This window comes from Falco punctatus, assembly GCF_963210335.1.
Source record: "Falco punctatus genome assembly, chromosome: 7".
NCBI classification, from domain to species: domain Eukaryota; kingdom Metazoa; phylum Chordata; class Aves; order Falconiformes; family Falconidae; genus Falco; species Falco punctatus.
The window spans coordinates 52282912-52303630 of NC_137587.1; the positions used below are offsets into that span (position 1 = coordinate 52282912).

Genomic DNA, 20719 nt, shown 5'->3' on the forward strand with positions numbered 1-20719 from the left:
GGCGGCTGTCACGTGGGCCGGCGGCCTATGCGCTTCCGGGTGAGCGGGGCCGCGCAGCCGAGCGGGGCTTTTCCGCCGCGGCGCGGGCGAGGCCGCAGCCCGTCCCGTTCCCCCCCACCCCGCCCCGCCCCGCCCCGGCAGGTCCCCCACCAGGTACGGCCGCGGGAGGGGGCTACAGCGGCGACCCCCAGGCCTTGGGCAGTTGCTCGGCGGGGCTGGGCGGGCGCAGGGCGGGGCCGCGGGGCGCAGTGGGTGGCGGGGGCCTTGCGGCGGGGCTCGGTCCGGGGTCCGGGGGCCTTGCCGCGGCGGGGCTCCATCAGGGGCCCGGGGGCGGCGGGGCTCGGTTAGGAGTCCCGGGCTGCTAGAGCCGCCGGCGGGTGGCCCAGCGGGCGCTGCCCGGACGGCGAGCTGGGCCCGGCCCCGCAGCGGGGAGGCCGGTCGGACAGCCGAGCCGAGCCGTGCCGTGCCGTGCCGTGCCGGTGGCCCCCCCGGGCGCCGTGCGGTCTTTGCTGGGCGGCGGCAGGAGCGGTACCGAGTGTTACACCTGGACCGTCCCGTCCCGGGCAGCGCGAGCTTCAGCCTCCGTCTCGCTGTGGGGCTGGGGGGTCTCTGCCGTTACCGAGACTTACCACCCCCACCCCCCTTTTGTGGGCTGGAGCGGGGGGAGGGGGTGACCCCGGTGTGGCTCTGCCAGACGCACAGTGCGCAGCAATGGCACAGGCGGTGCCACTGCTTCCCAGTGCCTTCCCGTTCCGTTCCTCCTCGTTTCCATCTGCTACCGTAATACGCTAAGTCGTAATTGGTTATTGTTGGTGAACTTGTGCGTGTATTGCGATCTGACGAAGCTATATTGATTGCATTTCGGCAGGGTACATATTGGTTTTGTCTGTTGTCTGATGAGTTTGTATTTACCTTCAAATGCATCGCAGTGACCCCCAAGTGCGGATCCTTCTGTTGCTCTGAACGCAGAGTCTGAAGTAGCATCCGTGATGGATGACAGCAAGAGTGTTTTCAAGTTTTTTAGCTGGCTGATTGCTCCATGCTTTGATGCAGAGAAGGGATTAAAAGGAGACAAAGGAATTAAAAAAACCCCACTTGTTATCTGTGAAAGTCCTTGCATCGCCTCTTTATGCGAACATGCAAGTGATAAAATGTGGGTGTCCATCTTCACATGTGGGAAACTTTTCCTGGGATCATGGCTACTGTGGCCACAGTCAAAAAGCCAATGGGGTTATAAAACCACTTAGAAATTATACCAACAAATTATATTGAGCTGCACCATGTGGATGGGTGTAGCAGAAAATACCTGTTCCTTACTTTTGGCTTGCTGTAAAACCAAATGTCAAAAGTACCTGTAGAGGCACCTCTTTAATGCCTGTAACCTGGAATTCACTCCACTGACGCTCAGTTAATGTTTGTGTTGAAACGGTGAGGGAGGAGTGTAGAAAAAAGTAGGCTCCCTTTTTTCAAAGTTGATCTCGGCTTTCTGAGATGGAAACAGCATGCTGCTGTTTGCCAATCAGGTACATAGTTCAACAGTGTGCTTGTTGTTGCAATTGTCTTGCAAAATAAACTTCATATTTATTCTACTTCAAATGCTGAGGTGCTGAGTGAGGACTGAATATAGGCCTTTGTATTGGATAGGCAGGTATGACCACATCAATGCGTAATTCCTGTTTATTTCTGTATTCCTCTGAGAACTCAAGGGTGAAAGCCTGAAAAACTTTTGTGAGGGGTCTTTGACTTCATGAGTAAAAGTGATCTCATGCGTTCTGTTGTCTCTTTTTTAAGTATCTGGGACATATTGTAGTTTCTGTTTAGCTGTAAACTAAATTTAATAAAATGGCAGTTCATAATAGGCTTCTTAACACTGTTGTGTTTGCTATTCCAGCACCTACTAACTAAACCAGCTCGGTATTAACGAGAGAACTCTGAAAATTATCTCCTCTTCCAGGAAAAAGGGTGAGAACACTGATACTTGACTCCTGGTGCAAGCAGTAATACTCTTCAGATGCAAACTGAAGTAGGTTTAACCTGGTGGTGTGGAAATGGAAATCTGTTTGTTAGCTGTAGTGGAAGAATAATGCATTTTTAATTATGTGTTCCCTTGTGATAGATTTTTCCTTCTTGTAGTATGGTAACTTGCCTGCTGAAATACTTAAAAATATAAAAGGCATTGTTGAGCACCAAAGTCCAGTGGCTCTGGTAAGAGAACAGAACCACATGGCGATCCTGTATCCAGATGTTCTTTGATGTGTTGAAGTTTCTGACCTTCAGATAGCTTCCAGTCTTTCAATTCCATTTCTTCAAGTAAAATGGAAAGTAATGAGCAACAGAGTAAAAATGACCAGGCTTGCTGTTCTCGGAAACCATGAGTTTTTGAGTTGGCCGTGAAGAGTGCTAGGATCAGGAGGAAATTAATTGCTTTCCTCTACCTGGCTAATAAATACTTGCATTATTACAATATATTACAATTTTCAAGTTGAGCTTTTAGATCTTTGATTTACAGCAGAATTAAAAATAGACTTTGGCATAACAAAACCAGAAGATGTCAGCACCACCAGAGCAGCTATAGGAAGACTATTCTAAGCTGTGCTTTAGTTTGTATAAGCAGAAATAGTAGATTTCCCCCTTGCCCCACACTGTAAGCATTTGTATTAGTGATGTAAAATCATTCTGTAGTCAGGACTTCTTAAATGTTCTTGAGATTACCCTTCCTCCTTCCTTCTCATTCTTCTAGTTGACAAATGATAGTGCTTTTATTCATGAGGCTTAAGTTGAAACATCCAAAACAGCTGCTTAGTCTGCAAGTTGAGTAGGATACTGAAAAATTTGAAATTAAGCTTATTTGATGTTGAACTTGGAACTTGCCTTGTAAGAAGTTTGGACTTGTATTATGTGGCATTCAGCAAATGACCGTTTTCAAATCTACCTTAATGAGAAGTTGCTGATGAGAATTCTCTAAGTAACATGAGAAGTATTTTCTAAGAGTATATTAAACTTTGACTACAGCATGAATAACTTTTAAATGCTGTGCCTGTCTTGGTGTATAAAGTTTGTCTCAATATAATTGAATACATACAGGTTGGAATTGCTTCTGCACTGATATGCTGTACATCTGAAATTAATAGATGTTACTTGGCATTTAGTATTCTTCAAAAGCGTGGTAAGAAAACTGTTTGGAGCAAAACCGTACTTCAAACTGTCTGGCGGCAACTGTATTGTGAATGCAGTGCAGGCGAGTTCGAGTGGCATCACCACCTGCACAGTGATAGGAGTGGTTTGTGGTGGTGGTGGTGGCGGCGGCATTTTTTTACTGTTAGTTTTCTTCATTTCTTCATCTGTCCCTTAAGAGTAAAGTCATCAGTTTAGATTTTTCTTTTTGGTTTAGTGTCTGTTTACAGGCAGCTGCATATTTGCATCGGATGGTCCATTCCATGCTGACTGTAACCACTGTATTATCTTGACTGCGTAGGGTACCTTGTGAAACTTCTCATGCTTCATCTCAGTGTCCTGAAGCAAATGCATAAAGAGCTATGTGCATGTTCACTGTTACTACTTAGCAAAATATGATCTTATCTCCAAGCAAATATTTAAAATTCATTGTTGCAAACGCTCAGCAAGTTAGTATCCAGGAGAAACTGTATGCTGAGAACATCATCAGTCTTGATGGGAGAAAGGACATGTTTCAGGAGGAAAGTCATATGATTCAACCAGCAAGAAACTGCTCCAAACAGCATGTTAGTCAAAAAGGACAAATAGCAAGGGGGGAGAACTGGGAGAACGATTGCTGGGGGCAGCTTCTTGGAGATTGTGTGCGCAGGTACATACTGCCAGCAGCTGAGCAGTGCAGGGGGTAAATGATTTGTAGAAGGAGAGTGACCCTCAACGGAGCTAGGTTGCTACCTTATAGAGATTTCACTTCCATTTTCTGAGTGAGAGAAGCAGGGAAACATCAGTAAAATAAGCTTAAATGTGGTCATTAGTGTTTGACTTGTCTCTGGTACTGGCAATTTTACAAAAAAAATAGTCTTAAATATTTTTTTATTGATCAACTTGTGTAGCTTTAAGCATTGCAGGGTGTGTTAAAATCAGTCTGGCTGTAGTCAGGTCAGGAGAAGAGGAAATTTGTTGTGAAAGGTGATCCTGTAAAACAGTAAGTGTAACTTGGTTCTTTTTAACCACATGGAAAAAATTGTCTCTGGCTTAATTAGCAGTATGATTATATTAAAACTTTGTATTTACTAGTGGTGTGTGTTGATTGCTTCTTTGCATTTAAAAATGTCATTTCCTGTTTTGATTAGTATTGATAAGTTTACCTGTTTGTGCCAATCTTTAGAGCCAACACAGCAAAGAGCTTCAACTGGCTTGGACTTCTGTGTCAGCAGAATGGTTTATTATGTTCAACTGTTGGGGATTTCTTGTTGCTGGTGATGGGTGAACCTGAAAAAACACAGCTTGACTTGCACATCACACGGTGAGTTCTCTGAAAACACTTTCTGCAATAGTTGTCTTTAAAGTGTGTGTTTGGTTTTAAGAACTGGGTTGTATTTTAGATCTTACCATCTGGGGTTTTTTTCTCTAAACATATACTTACTCAGAATCTCCTATGGAATCTAAAGTGCTGTCAGGTTTTGACAGTTTGGAGTGAACTAGTGTGATCAGGTTGCTCAGGGCGTTCATTTTAACTGAGAGGTTGATCCCACTTGAGTAGGGTATTGGACTACATGAGATCCCTTCCAACCTGAATTATTGTATGAAAAACCATAAAATTCCATAAGCAGTCTCGTATGAGGGGGAAAAAAAAAAAAGGAAACAAACTATAAGCTTCTCCCTGTTATGTTTTTTCCTCTGCATAATACCTCAACTTGGTGATAAGTGAAAGGATGTATTGCAAGTGTAGGAATAACAACAGTATTGAACTGGCGTCTTCTGTTTTGTTCCTGCAGCTCCTCTGTGGCCCAGTGTCCTGAAGACAAGAGGTTCTGGCTGATTAGGAGTCTCTGTTAGCAGTTCAGGTTGGCTGGAGAATGGAAGGCGTTGAGTTTAAGGAAGAATGGCAAGATGAAGATTTTCCAAGGTTTTTAATTTTAATTCAAATCAAATGCATAACATCCAGAATAAGCTACCTCTTTATCTGAGTTAACACTCAGTAATAATCTTGAAGTGATTTCCATTAACATAGTAATCTGAAAAAGATTTGGTGGCATCTCTCTGTATGGTCGGGAAAGGGATCACCTCCTGTACATGTCTGAGCTGACTAACACAGGAATGCCACTGTTGAAGTTCCCAGTGTTACTAAAGTGAAAATTTCAAAGTTTGGCATTGTTTTTCTGTGGTAATATTTTGCAACTGCATTGTTTGCATATTATTACTGGTGTCTGAAGGCCCAAGTCATGTCATTAAGCAACTTTTTGAAGTTAAGACAGCTAGTGATGCTTGGGCCTGCAAAGAAACTAAACCAGCTGACTGGAGCCGTTTTGTAATAACATGACTAAACTACTTCTGTAATGTATTTAATGTCAAGCTTTCTCAAGCAAGAATATGACACGTTATCTTAAGGATGACACACACTGGCAGCAGCCAGTGTTTTGGCATTTGTCACATCAACAGATGATTGCTTGAATGCTGTAAAGGAATTCTCTGCTACTTTGGTGCTTTGTTTACTGAAAGCTTGAACTTAGGCTATACGTAAATTCAGTACTGTCCAACGGTGGTGTTTTTAGCAGTGTGTAAGTCTATGTATTTGGCATTTAGCTGGTTATTTAAAAAAGAAAAAACTTCTGTAATAAGCTTCTACTTTGTGTACCAGGCCCCTGCCAGAGGACGATCCTGTTGAGTCAGATATATTGGCTGCAGCTGGAACAGAAAGTGAAGCTGGTAAGAACATTCCAGTCCAGTCAAGCTGACTATTCCCTACTTAGGTGGCTGTTTTAAAGCTCTGTTTTCTTTTAGGGGGTTGGTTTGGGGATTTTTTTTGAGTCAGACTTGAGCAAACGACATTCTAAATAAGATTTTTATATGTGAGAGGTATAAATGTGTTGTCTAGAAATAAAAGGGGTTTGGAATAAGATACAAGACTCTTCATCCTCCCTATGAACAGGGCTATCCAGGTAATACTGGACAAAAATTAATTACTGCACTCATTTCCTGACCTGTCTTAAAATCTTGATTCATTACTTGGCTTCTGTGCATCAGGTAGGGCCTGCCTTAGTCTGGTTCCAAATCTCAGACCTTTGTGGCCTTTGAAGGACGTTGCCTGTCTGAATGGTCAGAGGGGAAATAACACAGACAGGGTTTTTCACATTTGTAAATTTTCTGGATGTTGTCAGTCTGCTTTAGTAGTGGCATTTCCAGTGCTGGACCAGTCATTTTTATTTATTCCCTGCTTTCAATTGCTGTCTAAATCACACAAGTATTTATCTTGTGTCTTGAAGCATGTGTATTCATCTCATAGTTTCTTCAATTTTCTGTCCTCACTGTTGTCTGTCAACCTTCTCCCCCACCCCCCCGCAGCTTGTATAGTAATTTTTATTTCATCAAAGATGCTTATGATGTTACAGATACCTAACAAAACAAAGGCCTAGGGGCATGAATCTATTGCATTGTTTTCAAGAGTGAGTTAGTTATCTGATATAGTTAATAGGGGCAGTAGTTGCTTAGGTGGTGACAGCACTTCAGGTTTTTCTTCTGTAGGGAGTGTGGTGGTCTCCCACTGTGATCATAGTGTGTATGCAGTTGGGTAAACTTACGGTTTTGAGAACTTGAGAGCTTTCACCTCTTAAGTGCTGTTCTACTCCAAAGAGAAACTGTATAAATTAAGGGCATTGACTTACAATGCATTCTGAGAAAGCACTGTGCTCTTCCGTCTTGTTAATAGGCTTATCTAAACTCGCTTCAGCTTTGAAAATAAATAATTTGCTTTTTTAAATATAGAGGTTAATGGAACCAAAGTGAGGAAGAAATTAATGGCTCCAGATATTAGCTTAACTTTGGATCACAGTGAGGAATCTGTTTTGTCTGATGACTTGGATGAGAGTGGAGACATTGATTTGGATGATTTGGATACTCCTTCAGAAAACAGCAATGAGTTTGAATGGGAAGGTAAGTATTTTGTTTTATCCGGTGCCCTAAAACATTTCTATTTTCTTATGTGCAGGTCAACAGTTTTTCAGGTGAGAAGTGACTATGACTCGATAGGACAAGAGGAAGAATATATAGGGAGTGGTTAGATTAGAAACTGGAAATAGGAGCAGTGGATTTTAAAAAGAGCAAATGAAACCTTGACTGATTAGTAAACAAGCAACATAATAGCTGTAACTCCAAGTAAGCTTAGGTGAATGTCATTAAACACCTGTAAGACTCAAAGATATGGAAAATCCTCTCTGTTGCAGTATTTTTTTAAGAACCAACCTGGGAAAAAAAAATCAAAGGTGTTTTACATGTATTATAAACCAGTTTTAAATGGAGGTGAACCATAGAAAGGGATGTAGATGATGGATCAGCTCATCAGAAATTTATGAATTTCAAGCCTTTGTATTTAAGGAGGTATCTGATATTTTTTAAAATAGTAACACCTGATCTCATATCTTACTGTGGTGAGAATGGCAAAAGCTCAGTAGCCTTAGAGTTTGCACATGTTCTGGAGTGACTTGAAGTGGTAGAAAAGCCTCTATTTTGTGTTAAGTTCTGAAATGACTTGGTAGGAAGTTAACAGCTATAGCCACACTAGCAGTGTTCTTAAAATTAAGAAATGTGTAGATAATTCATGATAGCCTTATAGGCAAAACCTAGAGAATCCAGCAAATTCTATTTGAGGTAAAAAAAGATCTGTTTAGGAGTTAAAGCACAAGTTTTAAACTTGCAGTTTAATTATGTTTTAAGGCCCTTTTTTGTAAGCCAAAATCTGTTTGTTGTGTTCATCAAACAGTTGAAGTTTTTAATTTCTTCTTAATAAACTTCATGACTTATTGTCTCTTAAGTAAACATGTAAGCTCTGTTGTTTCTTTATTTTTCTGAAAATAATTTTAATTCCTGAGTAAACAGGAAGCCCTCTTTTCACCGTTATGTATGAAACGCTACCTGTTCTTCATTCCAAGGTAGCTTATAAATGGAGAAGCAAACACTCTTTAGAATAAAGTGGGCTTTTTAAATAGCTAAAAACATATTGCAGGTAAAGTTTTCATAACAAACTCTGGGTTTACCTGTGTAAAAGGATTGTCATCGTTTTAGTGAAGAGGAACTGGTATTTAGAGTTAGTTATGCAATGATACGAAGGAAATGTTCCAGATGTTTGTGTCTTGTTTTTAAAAGTGGCTGAAAAGGGTTTCTGTCTTTTCTTCCTTTAATGCTGCTGCCTTCATTTTCCTGGAAGGATAGTTTCAATTAACAGCTTTGTCTTGGGAACAGACAACTAACTTGCAGTAGGTTTTCTCGCTTTGGGTAAGGTCTATGCAACAAAGTCAAGAATCATAATTTAATTGGAGCAAATTGTCTTACAGATTGCTCTCAGCATAAATTTCTTTTATATTGATTGCACATATGTGAATTAGATTTAATTTCTAATAGATTTGCCTGCATGTCTGCTTGCAAGGTACTGTCAATGTTTTAAATCATGCTTTTACATAAATCTGTGATCGAGCAACCTGCGTAATTGTCATTGGAGTTAACCACTTTGTCTGTTGTGGTGAGATTTATTAAGGTCTGTATTCTGAAAGCCTACAATTAAATAGGCTTCCTACAGGGATAGACATTTGTTGTTTACTTTAACATAGAATGTTACGGTCAAAGGGTAACCGCCAACATAGAATATTTTGATAAAATGTGACACCCATGAGACCTATTTTGTAATAACTGAAAGAACCAAGTCAGCTGGTATGTCTGACTGGCTAAAGAATATTAAAATAGATTAGATAGCAAAGTGGTTAACCCATGTTGTAATTCATTGTCACTACACATAGTGTTCATAATGGATCTTGAACATGTTTTAACTTTGGCAGATGATCTTCCGAAACCAAAAACTACTGATGTAATTAGGAAAGGATCACTTACTGAATACACTGTGGTAGAAGAGAAGGATGATGGTCGACGCTGGCGAATGTTTAGGATTGGAGAACAGGACCATAGGGTGGACATGAAGGCTATTGAACCATACAAAAAAGTTATCAGTCATGGTGGTAAGGATTAGTGATATCCTGAGGGGAACTGCTACTTTAAGCTGAGTTGGGGTGGCACAGGAAGAGCTTTGGACATAAAGACTCATGTGACGATTCATTTGCTGCAATATTGAAGTGTACGGTTGATTTAATATTTTTTCCCTATTAAACTCAAGTTCCAAAACGTACATATGTTCAGATGAAGCTACTAACATGCACATATGTAATAAGATGTACTTATCTGGGGGTAAGTCTCTTTTCCCAGATAACAAATGACAGGAGAAGAAGAAATGGCCTGAACTTACACCAGGGGAGGTTTAGGTTGGATGTTAGGAAAAATTTTGTTACTGAAAGGGTGGTGAAGCACTGGCACAGGCTGCCCAGGGAGGTGGTGGGGCCACCATCCCTGGAGGTGTTCAAAAAACACATAGCTGTGGTGCTCAGGGACATGCTTTAGTGGTGGGCTGGGCAGTGCTGGGTTAACGGTCGGACCTGATGATCTCAAAGGTCTTTTCCAGCCTAAATGATTCTGTGATCTCTTCTATGGTGTCAGTGCTACCAGTGTAGTTTTTTGGTTTTAAGAGTGTTGAAAACATTAACTGTAGATCTACTAAGTCATAAATCAATTTAATGACTCGGGAGTTCCCAGCAGTCTGTGGAGTTCTGGTTGGAAGAAAAGTTGACTATATAAAATGTCATTAAATATGCTGAGATTCTATACTGAGATGTTGATTGTAGGCACAGCATTTGATTGAAAGAAACTTCAGCTGTTTCTTTAGCAGACAAACTTGAAAAAGAAATCTTGAGGTTTTCTGTAAAAGTATGAATTTGTCCATATAGAATACTCTTTAAGGTAAATAATGAAAAAGCTTACTGAATGTACTTGACTTTGTGTAACTGTAGTCAGTGTATAGTCACCTTTGTCACTACTACTGCTTTTTTCTTTGTTTTTAGGTTATTATGGTGATGGGTTAAATGCCATTGTTGTGTTTGCCGTTTGTTTTATGCCTGAAAGCAGTCAGCCTAACTACAGATACCTAATGGACAATCTATTTAAGTAAGTCATCATCTGCTTCTGAATACTGTCTTAATTTCACATTGTGAAAGTTACCATTTTGATGTAAGGGTAATTAATTCCCTTTTTTTTTAATGAAGCTTTTTATATTTCAAATGAGGGAAAGATAACAAATAGAAAAGCAACTACATCTGCTTCCAGAGGAAGGAAAAAAATTATTAGGTGTTGCTCAGCACTGTTGCCAACTATATATTTTAAATATATTTGAGCACTACTAGGAATTACTGTAATATCCACAGATCTTCACTTGCAAGTTCTTTATTTGTCTCTGCAGGTATGTAATTGGCACTTTAGAGCTGTTAGTAGCAGAGAACTATATGATAGTTTACCTGAATGGTGCAACAACGCGGAGAAAAATGCCAAGTTTAGGCTGGCTTAGGAAATGTTACCAGCAAATTGACAGAAGGTAAGAAGCACAGCTGTGTTTTCTTAGAATATTCACATGCCCAGTGATAAACGTATTTAGGAAAAACTGCTGTGTGATGCCTGGTGCCTACTGGTTAAGGTTTAATTAAGCAAATTGCTTTGTATATTGAAAACCTCTTCCTAAACGCGGCAATGTGGGATACTACAGGCATGGCTGGTTTTTTGTTGTGTGGTGTCTTTTTGGTGGTGGTTTATTTGTTTGTTTTAGTGAAAACAGTAACCACGTAGAATATCCTTAAACCTTCATGTATTAATGTGATAAGTTTAGTAACGGGGGGATCCTCTCTGAATCACTTCATTAGTTGTGTAAAAAGATTCAAAGAAACCTTTCTTTGGAATGTTATTTCCTTCTCATTGTTGTCAAACTGGTATTAGATCTTAAATTTTGACTATACACTTGTGTGGTGCTTTTTTTTGTCTTGCAGATAATTTCTAATAATGGAATGTCAGAATACTAGATTAATGTGACAGTTGTGCTTGAAAAAAACATACTTTTTATTATTTAAGAAAGTCTTGTTGTCATGCTGTCTTTTTGTTCTAGTAATTATGCCCATTGTTTGAATTCTTTAGGTTAAGGAAAAACCTGAAGTCATTAATCATAGTTCATCCTTCTTGGTTCATCAGAACGCTTTTGGCCATCACAAAACCTTTTATTAGGTAATGCTCTGGAAGAAATTTATTTTTTTAAAAAAAAATAAAGAAATAATCCTAACTACTGTTTACTTTAAACTTCAAAAAGTCTTTTAATATTGACCAACTGAAAAACTTTTAAGTTCTAACTGTACTCTGCATTTGTTCTTTCACAGCTCAAAATTCAGCCAAAAAATTAGGTATGTCTTTAGCCTGGCAGAACTAGCTGAACTCATCCCCATGGAATACGTCGGCATCCCAGAATGCATAAAACAGTACGTTTTATTATTCAAACATGTTCTACACTGATCATGTTTTAGAACGGGTATATATTGTATTCAGCGATTGGTTTGGATGTAGTACTTAGCATTTAATAAAACTTAACTGAGATCTTTGCTATCTCTAGGAGGAGTATCCATGTTTGAACATATTGCTAACTACAGTTTGGTATGTAGTGGCATGGATAGCCAAAATGTTAATGTATAGGGATTTTTGCATATAGTGCCTTGTGTAACCACCAAGTTCTGGTGTGTGAATTAAGTCTCCTAGAGGCAAGTTCTCGTTCCAGTTCTCCCTCTTAGTATACTAAATTGGCTTGCGAGTGAGAAATTCTGGGCATGTTGATACTGAAGTTACAGTATCTTCCCTGTTCAAGCTAAAATGTGGAATAAGTTAAGTGGTGAAATACCACTTGGATTGGGATTTCATTTAGAAGAAGAGCTGTGGTAGAAAAATGGTGAATCTCTACCTAAAGTAGATTCTAAAACTGCCTCAGTGAAGAGCTGAAGGCAGCAACATCAATGTCCTTGGTCTCCTCTTCCTTCCCTCCAGATTATGTACACCCATTTCAACATCGGCACAACTGTGCTCTCAAATATGATGGTGATACTTTTGTCAATAGCGTTTGTGGGTGCGGTAACGGAGTAGAAACCATAAACTTGGGTCTTAAAAAAGCCAGATGAAAATACTAACAGTTCTGATGATAAATTGATCAGCCTCTTGGAGGGCATAACATACAAAACCTATAGACTGTGCATCACAGTATGTACCCACAGACTGGGAGCTCTGTAAGGAAGGATGGCACATAGTCTCACTGTCTGGACAGAAGGGCACATCCATGCCAGGCAAACCAACAAACCTCCCCCAGCCCCCACAGATGGCTGGTTATTGCCGTAGGCATTCAGCTGGTATCAGTTTACAATTTAACTTTTTATAAAGTAGAGAAAACACAGTTTTCTTGGGGCAGGGAGGAAAGACATGGCAAGGCTGAAACAGCCTTGTGCTATCATGAGAATACTTTTTTACTGGAGCTTTTGAAGGATGTCTTATGAATATTCAGACTGTCATTCCATGTCTTTAAAGACTCCTTTCTGTACTGGTGAACCTTTAACTGTCCTGCAAAGGCTGAACTTGGTTGATTTACGGAGTTAATTCTCAGACTTCCTTGGAGGATTATGTCTGTCTTCAGACTGTTACGAATACAGACTTTAAATTTCACTGATGGATGTTAATACTGTACAAGAAGTTGTATTGAATTCATATGTTATGTCATAGTAATTAAATCTTAATGCTTCTTGTTTAATGCTTATAACTGTTGGAAGTACAATACATTTTTTTGTTAATTACATGGGTTTCAAAACTTGGTATGTTTGTACAAACTGTTTTGACACTAATACCAGTTTGCAGCTTGTTGAATTTGGCCTTCATATGTTACACTTACTGAAATCAAACTTTTCCTCACCAAGGTATGAAGAAGAAAAGTTTAGAAAGAAACAGAAAAGGTATATTCATATTTTGATTAGGGTTGCATCTAGATAAGACTATTTGCACTGCAACTAACTCCCAGTTGATTGGCTTGCACAAAGGAATAAGCATTTGTAAATACCAACATGCACTAGTGACAAAGTTTTTATGCATGAAAGTGACTACTTCCTGCATATAATCTAAAAGAGCTCACGCTGGATGGCCAAACAGATTATTTGTGAATAGTCTCTATTATTCTATTACATGAGAGGCTCACTTTTAAGGGGGATAAGTGGCTTGTCAACTGAATCTTCAAGAGGCAAAAGTAGTGCTTCTGTATGAATTTATTAAATCAAGTTTTACTCTTTCTAACAAGAAGTGATGTCTGAAGGAAGAGCTTTTTTTAGGTGCTAAGCTGTAGCTATGCATCGGCAGAGATGCGACTCTAGAAGTAGTTCTAATATTGAACCTTGTATTTTGTATCTTTGGTATTCACTACCTTTTTAGTTATGTACTTGCACAGATGCAATCTAAGTCAGTATTTTTAGTGCTGTTTGTATTTGCAGTGGCTGTGTTCCTTGCTAATAAACATTGAAAATTAACAAAATGAAAATCCAGTCTTCTGCTAACTATTGAAGCTATTCCAGCAGCTGATGAAATGTTTTGAATGTTTTTTTCACTCTTAACAAATGTTCTGAAGGGTTTTGCCACTAACTTTTGCTTTTTTTAATTACTCTTCCTGTGTGTGCATAACTACTGAGGGATGCTTGTTGTCTAAATTGGGGAATGGACATAGAGAGGAGCACTGAGAGAGTAAAGTAAAAGGAATTTAAATCCTTTCTGAAAGCTAGCAGGTAAGCTAGTGACAAGTGTTGAACATCCTCTAGGAATTACTCCAATTAAGTGATAATTTTGTAGCGTGTAACCTGAAGTACTAAGCCTGTCAAATTTAAGAAACTCTCAGTATGTATCGAACAATAGTTTTGCACAATTTTTCTCCCCCCTCCCCACCCCCTGTGCATAATTTGATTCAGTTCTGTTGCAAGATCCATTGTAATCAGGGTGCAAACCTGAGACATTCAAACAGTAACATGAAAACTTTAAAATCTCCAGTACAGCAAGCACTTTTTAGCATCCCTTTCTATTGTCACTTATACTACCATCACTTTTGTAAAAAATAGTGTGTTCCAAATTGAAACTTACGTATAGAGGAGAGCTCCCAGGCACTGTTTGATACTGAGACTTCAATCAGGTTGAAAGCAGCTGTAGGCGTTATCACAGGGGGAAAGGAGATGTGTTGAAGTTTAGTAACCTGGTTGAAGATGGCAGTAGGATATCTTTGGCCCTGTCTCTGAGTCACTTTGGAAGCTAGAATATGATATACTTCGATGGATTTATGTTGTCATTTGTATGTTTATGCATAGGTTGTGTGTGCACCACATTTTCTTACACTTTCTGTGATTAGTCCTAAAAGTTGTGTCAAAACATGCTTTTCTAAGATACTGCAGTGAGGACTGGGATGAGTTGCAGCTACATACTGTGCAGGTGAACAGCTGCTCAGCTAGGACTGCTGCTTCTGGGCAGCACTGCTCCAAACCTATGGGGTCCTTACATACTTGCTGCTATTCTTACAGTTGCAAAAAACCTCCGAAAATCTTGCCTCCCCTTTTTGTGGGGTCATGGCCTGGAAGAGCTGTCATTGTTTTTATCATTCTCAAAAACTAGTTGGTTATAGTTTGAGAGACTGGACAGGTAGGTTAGTTGTTAGAAGACTAACTCGGCCTTAGCCTCTCTCCCTTTGGAAGTGCTGTTGGTTTTAACAATAATTTACCTCCGTGCACAACTTATTTCCCAGAAGGTATAATTAAGACTGTAGCTTGCTTTTACTGTAGAGAGGAAAAGTAGACCTTGTGCAGGACTGTCAACCATCCACTGGGTTCTGCAAAGCAACGTTTTGTTTGCTAGTCCCAAGGCAGATAAAAAAAAAACAAACCAAATTGACAAGTGACAAAAGAGATTTAGCAGCACGATGGTGAGTTTTTCCTGGGTAATACAGGAGTCCTAGTAGAGGAAGTACTGCAGTTAAGGAGCCACTTAACTTGTTGAGTCACCTAGTGCTGTTACCTTCTTGGCTTAAATACTGTAACGTTAAAGGTAATTCTGTGCTTATCCTGCAGTGTATGAACTCATGCAAGTAGCAGTGCTTGATGGTATTGTCATGTTACCTGTGAACTTGTATTCCTGCTTGCATTCATTAATAAAAAGCACAGAACCTGCTTTTTTTCTCTTCTGTAGTAAAACTTCACTTGCACTTCTCAAATGCTTCCTTTCAAATGCTCTAGTTTTTAAATGCTTTCTTAACAATTTTAATTTCTAGGGGGAGGTAAGAAAATAATTAAAACCCAATGTATTGTTGTGACTGCAATCAATAAAAATGTTAATATTTATTTAGTAAAGCTTTTTCCATGTAAAAGCTTTGTTTGTTCCTGTTAAGATTAGTAGTTCATACTTAACATATGAGCTGTCAAACTAAACTACTGCTTAACATCATTTTAATTTTACTGCTTTCTTTGCTAAGCAGAGTTGACCAAGAGCTGAATGGAAAACAAGAGCAGAAAAGTGAACAGTAAGTTTGGAGTCCAAACAAGACTGAAGAATATGCAGATGGAATGATGCTATTTTTGCTCCATTTACAATGCATTCTCTGTGTGTTTGTATATATTATATAACCTGTTGCAAAAGGTGCTTAATTTCTTTGAACTGGCACACAATGGACTGCTTACTGCTGTATTGGTTTGTCCTGACTTTAAAATAGCTATGTTCATGTAATCATTTTATATTGCTAAATGTCAAAGAACCCCATGTTTTCAGAGGATGTTCTTGCAATTGTTTATCTAAATGATGCATGTTCTTCAGTAAAATATTTATATACCTAAATGTTAAAGGAAAGAGATAATATATATTTTTATGACTGAGCAATATATTGTGTGTACCTGCTGAAGGAATTCATTTGCAGGTAGACAAGGCAATGAGTTACTTGTATAAATCTGTTTTGCTGTAAATGGTCAAGTGCATTTCTTTTGTTGTCACAGAATCCTTACTTTGTTTGGATATTAACAGTCACGTAATGTAGTCTTTCACAAGTGTGGAGACCCTTATTTTTGCTCACATACCTAATAGAATCAGTACTCATTTCCTCACTAGCGTGAGCTTTGGTGTCCTTTAGTCCGTTGTTTAGAAGGTGGAACTGCAGTTCTGTGAACTTCAGTCTGTTGGCCAAGGCTTGAAGCCTAAACCACAAGAGAAGTGGAACGGTTTGAATGACTAGTCAGATATCGGACCTTTCCCAATGTAAGTTGAAAATTTAGATCCTGTTGCAGTAAATCAAGGCTATCTCAGCTACCAGTAGGAAATGAGTTCATTGTGGCTCTTCCTGGATGAGTATTTGTTGTCACCAGTAGGAACTCTGGTCATGCTTACTCTGGTCAGCTTGGGAGTTACACAGATAATTCTGGCCAAAATATCAATTGTTTGCAGGTGTATGGGGAGTCTTACACTACCTGTGTCATCCTGGCAGATGGAACATGCAATTCTAAAGTTCTTAGTTTGATATGTGATACCAGCACTAATTTCACTTAAATTATTTTAAGGTTGGGGTCTTTTCTCTCCCCACAATGGTAGTAAATGTGTATCTATGAGAGGTGTTCTTGGACACGTAACTAGTGTTTATAGATTTATCAGGGCAACAATCATGCACTAGTTGATACGCTGTAAAAGTTTGTAACATCTTTTGATAATCACTGCTATTTCCCTGTAAGGACAGGTGCATGCAAGTAAAGTCATTCAGGAGCTGAGCAACATAATATTGTAGCAATTATATTAAACCTTCACTTCTGGTTTTTACTGCAGTCACAATTTTGTCTTCACGCCAAAAATATCAGTACTTAATTATATTACAAGTTAGTTTTATAGTTCTCTTATTTAAAAAAAAAAAAAAGTTGTGTTCAACTATATTACTACCTGCCACTGATAAATAGCAGTCAAGAGATAGTTCCATGGTCAAGACCTATTACCAATTAACAATAAATCTACAGTCTCTAATGATACATGCGTAGACCCTGATAGCGTGTTTGTGTCAGATGAGGGAAAGTTGCCGGTGTCTCTGGGAGTTACAAGTCTGCAATTCGGAGATGTTCATCTCCAGATCTAGGTCCTTCTGTTACAGCAGCTTCTGTATCGCAGTTCCAAAGAGATTTCGTGTGCAGGGTGTTTTTGAACAGGCGGTGCTAATGTCAAGCTGCCTTCCATCATGTCATCAGGTTTGGATCTTGCTCTGAAAGCAGAACACGGATGCGAACAATAAATAAACTGTTGGGGCTGTCTTCTCTCCTGCTTCAGTTTTGATGTTGACCCTAGATTCATGTAAAGTTCTGGTCTGTAAATTGGACACTTGCAGTCCGCTCGCTTCTAATCCTTCCAGTGTGGTGTATAAGCGTGGAAACCTGCACACCTTCCCGAGTTCTCCTGATTCCGTGTGGGCCCTAAGCTAAATACTAAGCGTTCTAATCATCTCACTTCCAATTTTTCCTGATTATGATTTAACTCAGAAGAGTACTTTTGTTATTCTTAGTGGAAGGATTGTGGTTCTACACGTTTTACTTCCTATGTGTATAGTGCAGTATAGAGTAGCCAGTCCTTTGTATAGGCCGTATTATCAAATAATGGGATTGTTATTGTCTTCCCTGGTGGCTGAGTGGTTCTACAATTCCATGCCGCAGTAGCACTATTTCTTTTTGAAATGCGTATGTGCTTACCGAATGGTTTATTTCTCTAGTATAAGCTTTTGTGAATGAATATGCAGCATGACAGTTCTTCTGTCCCTAAAGGCATGTGACTGAAGAAACAGGTGTACTAAAGAATTATTCCCCTTTGACCTTTTGCAGTTCATCATTTAATGGTGAGGTGCATGTTTACTAAAAGGGAAGAGGTCCCAAAGTTATGGGTAACTTTTTGTCAAACCTACCTTTTTTAAAATTCTATAAAATTAATATATTTTAATATTTAAAAACATGAGAAGCTGTATTAAAGTTATTTTAAAACTCGACTCACTTTGGAGTAAGATACAGTATCATAGGAAATTCATCTTTCAATAGCTCTTCCTTCCAAAAGTACAATTTCCGTTGCTAGAATACAGTTTGAGCCCTGTCAAGAAGAGATAATTTCACAAGTCACTAATTTACCTTTGATTTAGAGGGCCCATTAGCCTATTTATATGTGCGTGCATGGTAATAAGTTGCTAGTTATCTTTTTGCTATTACTGTGTGCAACTGAAATTGAGGAGTTTGGGCCAGCGGCCCCTCTGTGTATGTGGCCTTTAGTAAATTGATTTCTACAAGAGGGGAAGTGTTTGGAAGTGGCAAAGATATTTTGGAGAAAGTGTCATGAAAAACTGATGTAAGTAGGCTCAGGATTGCCTGAATGTTCTTGATGTTCTGTGTGGTATGGCAAAGCCACGTGCTGTTGGAAAGTAACCGAGTGTCTGAGGATTTAGTGCTGAAGCAGATCGAAGTCTTTGAGGTCCTTGTTTGTTAAAATGGAGAAGTTTTGGTTCCAAAAAGCGTAGAACTAGTTAGCATAGTACATAGCCTTGTTCATAACAATGCTGTTTAGCATATTTCTTCCCCTTTATTTTCAGCGAACACGCAAATAATAGTACTTCTTGCTGTGAGGAATTTTGTACTGAAAAACAGTAGTTGTGTTCTGAATGGCACACCGTTAGTATGTACCCTTTTGTTGGCATGTTTCAGCACGTTTGTGAATTCATACATTTAAATGCTCTCATGACAGTTTAAAGCCTTTCAACGGTTAATTTGTGTCAGACTTCAAGATTAGATTGCATGTCAATAATGGAATGGTTTCTGAAATGACCTCAAAGTGTGTCACAGGGAGAGGGTGCCAGTGGTGCCTAGTCGTGGGTCAGCTTCATGGATGTCATCTGCTGAAATGACTGTAGTTAACTGAAAAGAATGGAACTATGTTGTGAATGGGCGCTTTCAAAACTAAATCTGTCACAAAAGTAACTTTCTTGGTGAAAAGTAAATTTTTGTCTGTGTATCCTATGGATTTATACAGTATTTATTACATAGAAAGATGGCTTAAATGCATCTCTTACCAAAAGCTGTTGTCTTTGGAGATGGCTTTAATTCTCCAGTTATTCCAGTCTCCCTCAGAAAAGTCTCCTATGAGGAACGATGGGGAGGGACAGCAGCTTGCGTCCTTTTTGTAACCGCAGGTCTTGTATAGCTTTCAGTGAAAATTGTTATTTAATCCTTGTGGATGCAGGTCATTCTCTAGAGGATTTGTTTCACTGACTAGCTGTCAGAGGCATTTGAAATAAGTGCTTTAATTGTACTTTCTAAGGATACCTGGGTTTAGTCAGTGGCACTCTGAAATGTAAGGAATTTTTAAATAGTCATATTGTGAAAGATCTTGCAGCTTTCCTAGCTTCAGAATTGTAAGTTGAACTACGTGGTTTCCTTTATTGCATCTTGTTCCCTATGTTGAGCTAACGGGGGGGAAGGGCATTTGTGAAGGGAAGAGGTATAAGTTGTGTTAGTTTTTCATCATTCCCTTCAAGCATGACTGAGATCAGTGAAATCAAAGCCGTTCTTTTCTCAACTAGTCTTTTTTCAGTTTTGCAATTTGGACTACCCAGATTACTTTGATTTAAACATACTGGTGGGTGGTGGTTGTTTTTTTTTAGTATTGAAAACTATCTGAGGAGAAGCTACTGGAGTGTTTTCAAAAAGTCAAGTCCTTATCTTACCATGCTGCTTACTCAGCTGCCATTTAATATTTATGACACGCGATTCCAGGTTAATAATTACAAAACATGTTGATGGCAGACAGATGCTTGCTTTCCCAGTGGCTCTGCAGTTCTGCAGTGTTTCTTACTCAGTCATCTGATCAAAGCCCTTTTATTAAAAAGCAAAGCCTGAGTAGTGGGGTGCGCTACCAGGCGGGTGGTAGATCGAAGGGTGAAGACAATGTCTATTAGTACCAGTAAACTTTAATACGTCTGATGTGGGAAATGTGCAGTGTTTCACAAAAGGAAGCTGCAGTAATCATGCAAAACCACAGTTTGTGAGTAGTAGGTGATACAACTGGCCTAAATTGACTATTGATGTTCTTCACAGATGTGACTATTTTCCCTTGCCCCTTTAATGTACAAGACTCTTCACCTACCTCTTAAAATGTTACAATCCTTTCTTTTTAAATGAGCTGCTGTTTTCTGTTTGTGTTGCAAAGCGTCACGGAGTAACGCAATGAATGCATTTCTGAATGTGCTAGCTGTTAATACTTACGGGAAACTTTGGAAACTTTTTTAATTAGGAGAAAAATAAATGCTGTATGCAATAAATCCCTTTGGCAAAGGTCTGAATGTTTTATTTTAGTGCTTAGTAATAACAGATTGAAACACCAGTCTTTTGTTAGGGTGTGCAGCACCACCTGTGAAGTTCGCAGGGGGGGTTCCAAGGCGGTGAGGGGGTTGGAGCCGGGGCTTGCCGGGGCTCTGGCCGCTCTGCAGCCTGCGCTCGGGGCTGAAGGCGGGGGTGGGTTTCGGTCACCGGCGTCGGGGAAGCGAACCGAAACCAGCGGGAGGCGCTGGAACTCCTGGGTGGTGCGTGAG

The 20719-nt window shown here is 39.5% G+C and overlaps 1 protein-coding gene across 5 annotated transcripts; it reads left to right on the forward strand.

Moving 5' to 3' along the window:
* Positions 1 to 14: 14 nt before the first annotated feature.
* On the forward strand, positions 15 to 20466 carry BNIP2 (BCL2 interacting protein 2). Of its 5 annotated transcripts, none has more exons than XM_080395622.1 (13): positions 15 to 153; positions 1955 to 2023; positions 4340 to 4477; positions 4950 to 5080; positions 5813 to 5880; positions 6937 to 7104; positions 9000 to 9176; positions 10110 to 10212; positions 10505 to 10636; positions 11227 to 11313; positions 11463 to 11561; positions 13032 to 13067; positions 15611 to 20466. In XM_080395622.1, exons 4-13 carry the CDS (start codon positions 5031 to 5033, stop codon positions 15657 to 15659), a joined length of 969 nt encoding a protein of 322 aa, XP_080251748.1. In that variant the 5' UTR covers positions 15 to 153; positions 1955 to 2023; positions 4340 to 4477; positions 4950 to 5030; the 3' UTR covers positions 15660 to 20466. The 5 variants fall into 5 exon arrangements, with proteins under 5 accessions (XP_080251748.1, XP_080251746.1, XP_080251747.1 ...); XM_080395620.1 differs by having other exon boundaries at positions 18 to 153; positions 1892 to 2023; XM_080395621.1 differs by having other exon boundaries at positions 18 to 153; positions 1892 to 1962.
* The last annotated feature ends 253 nt before the right edge of the window (positions 20467 to 20719 follow it).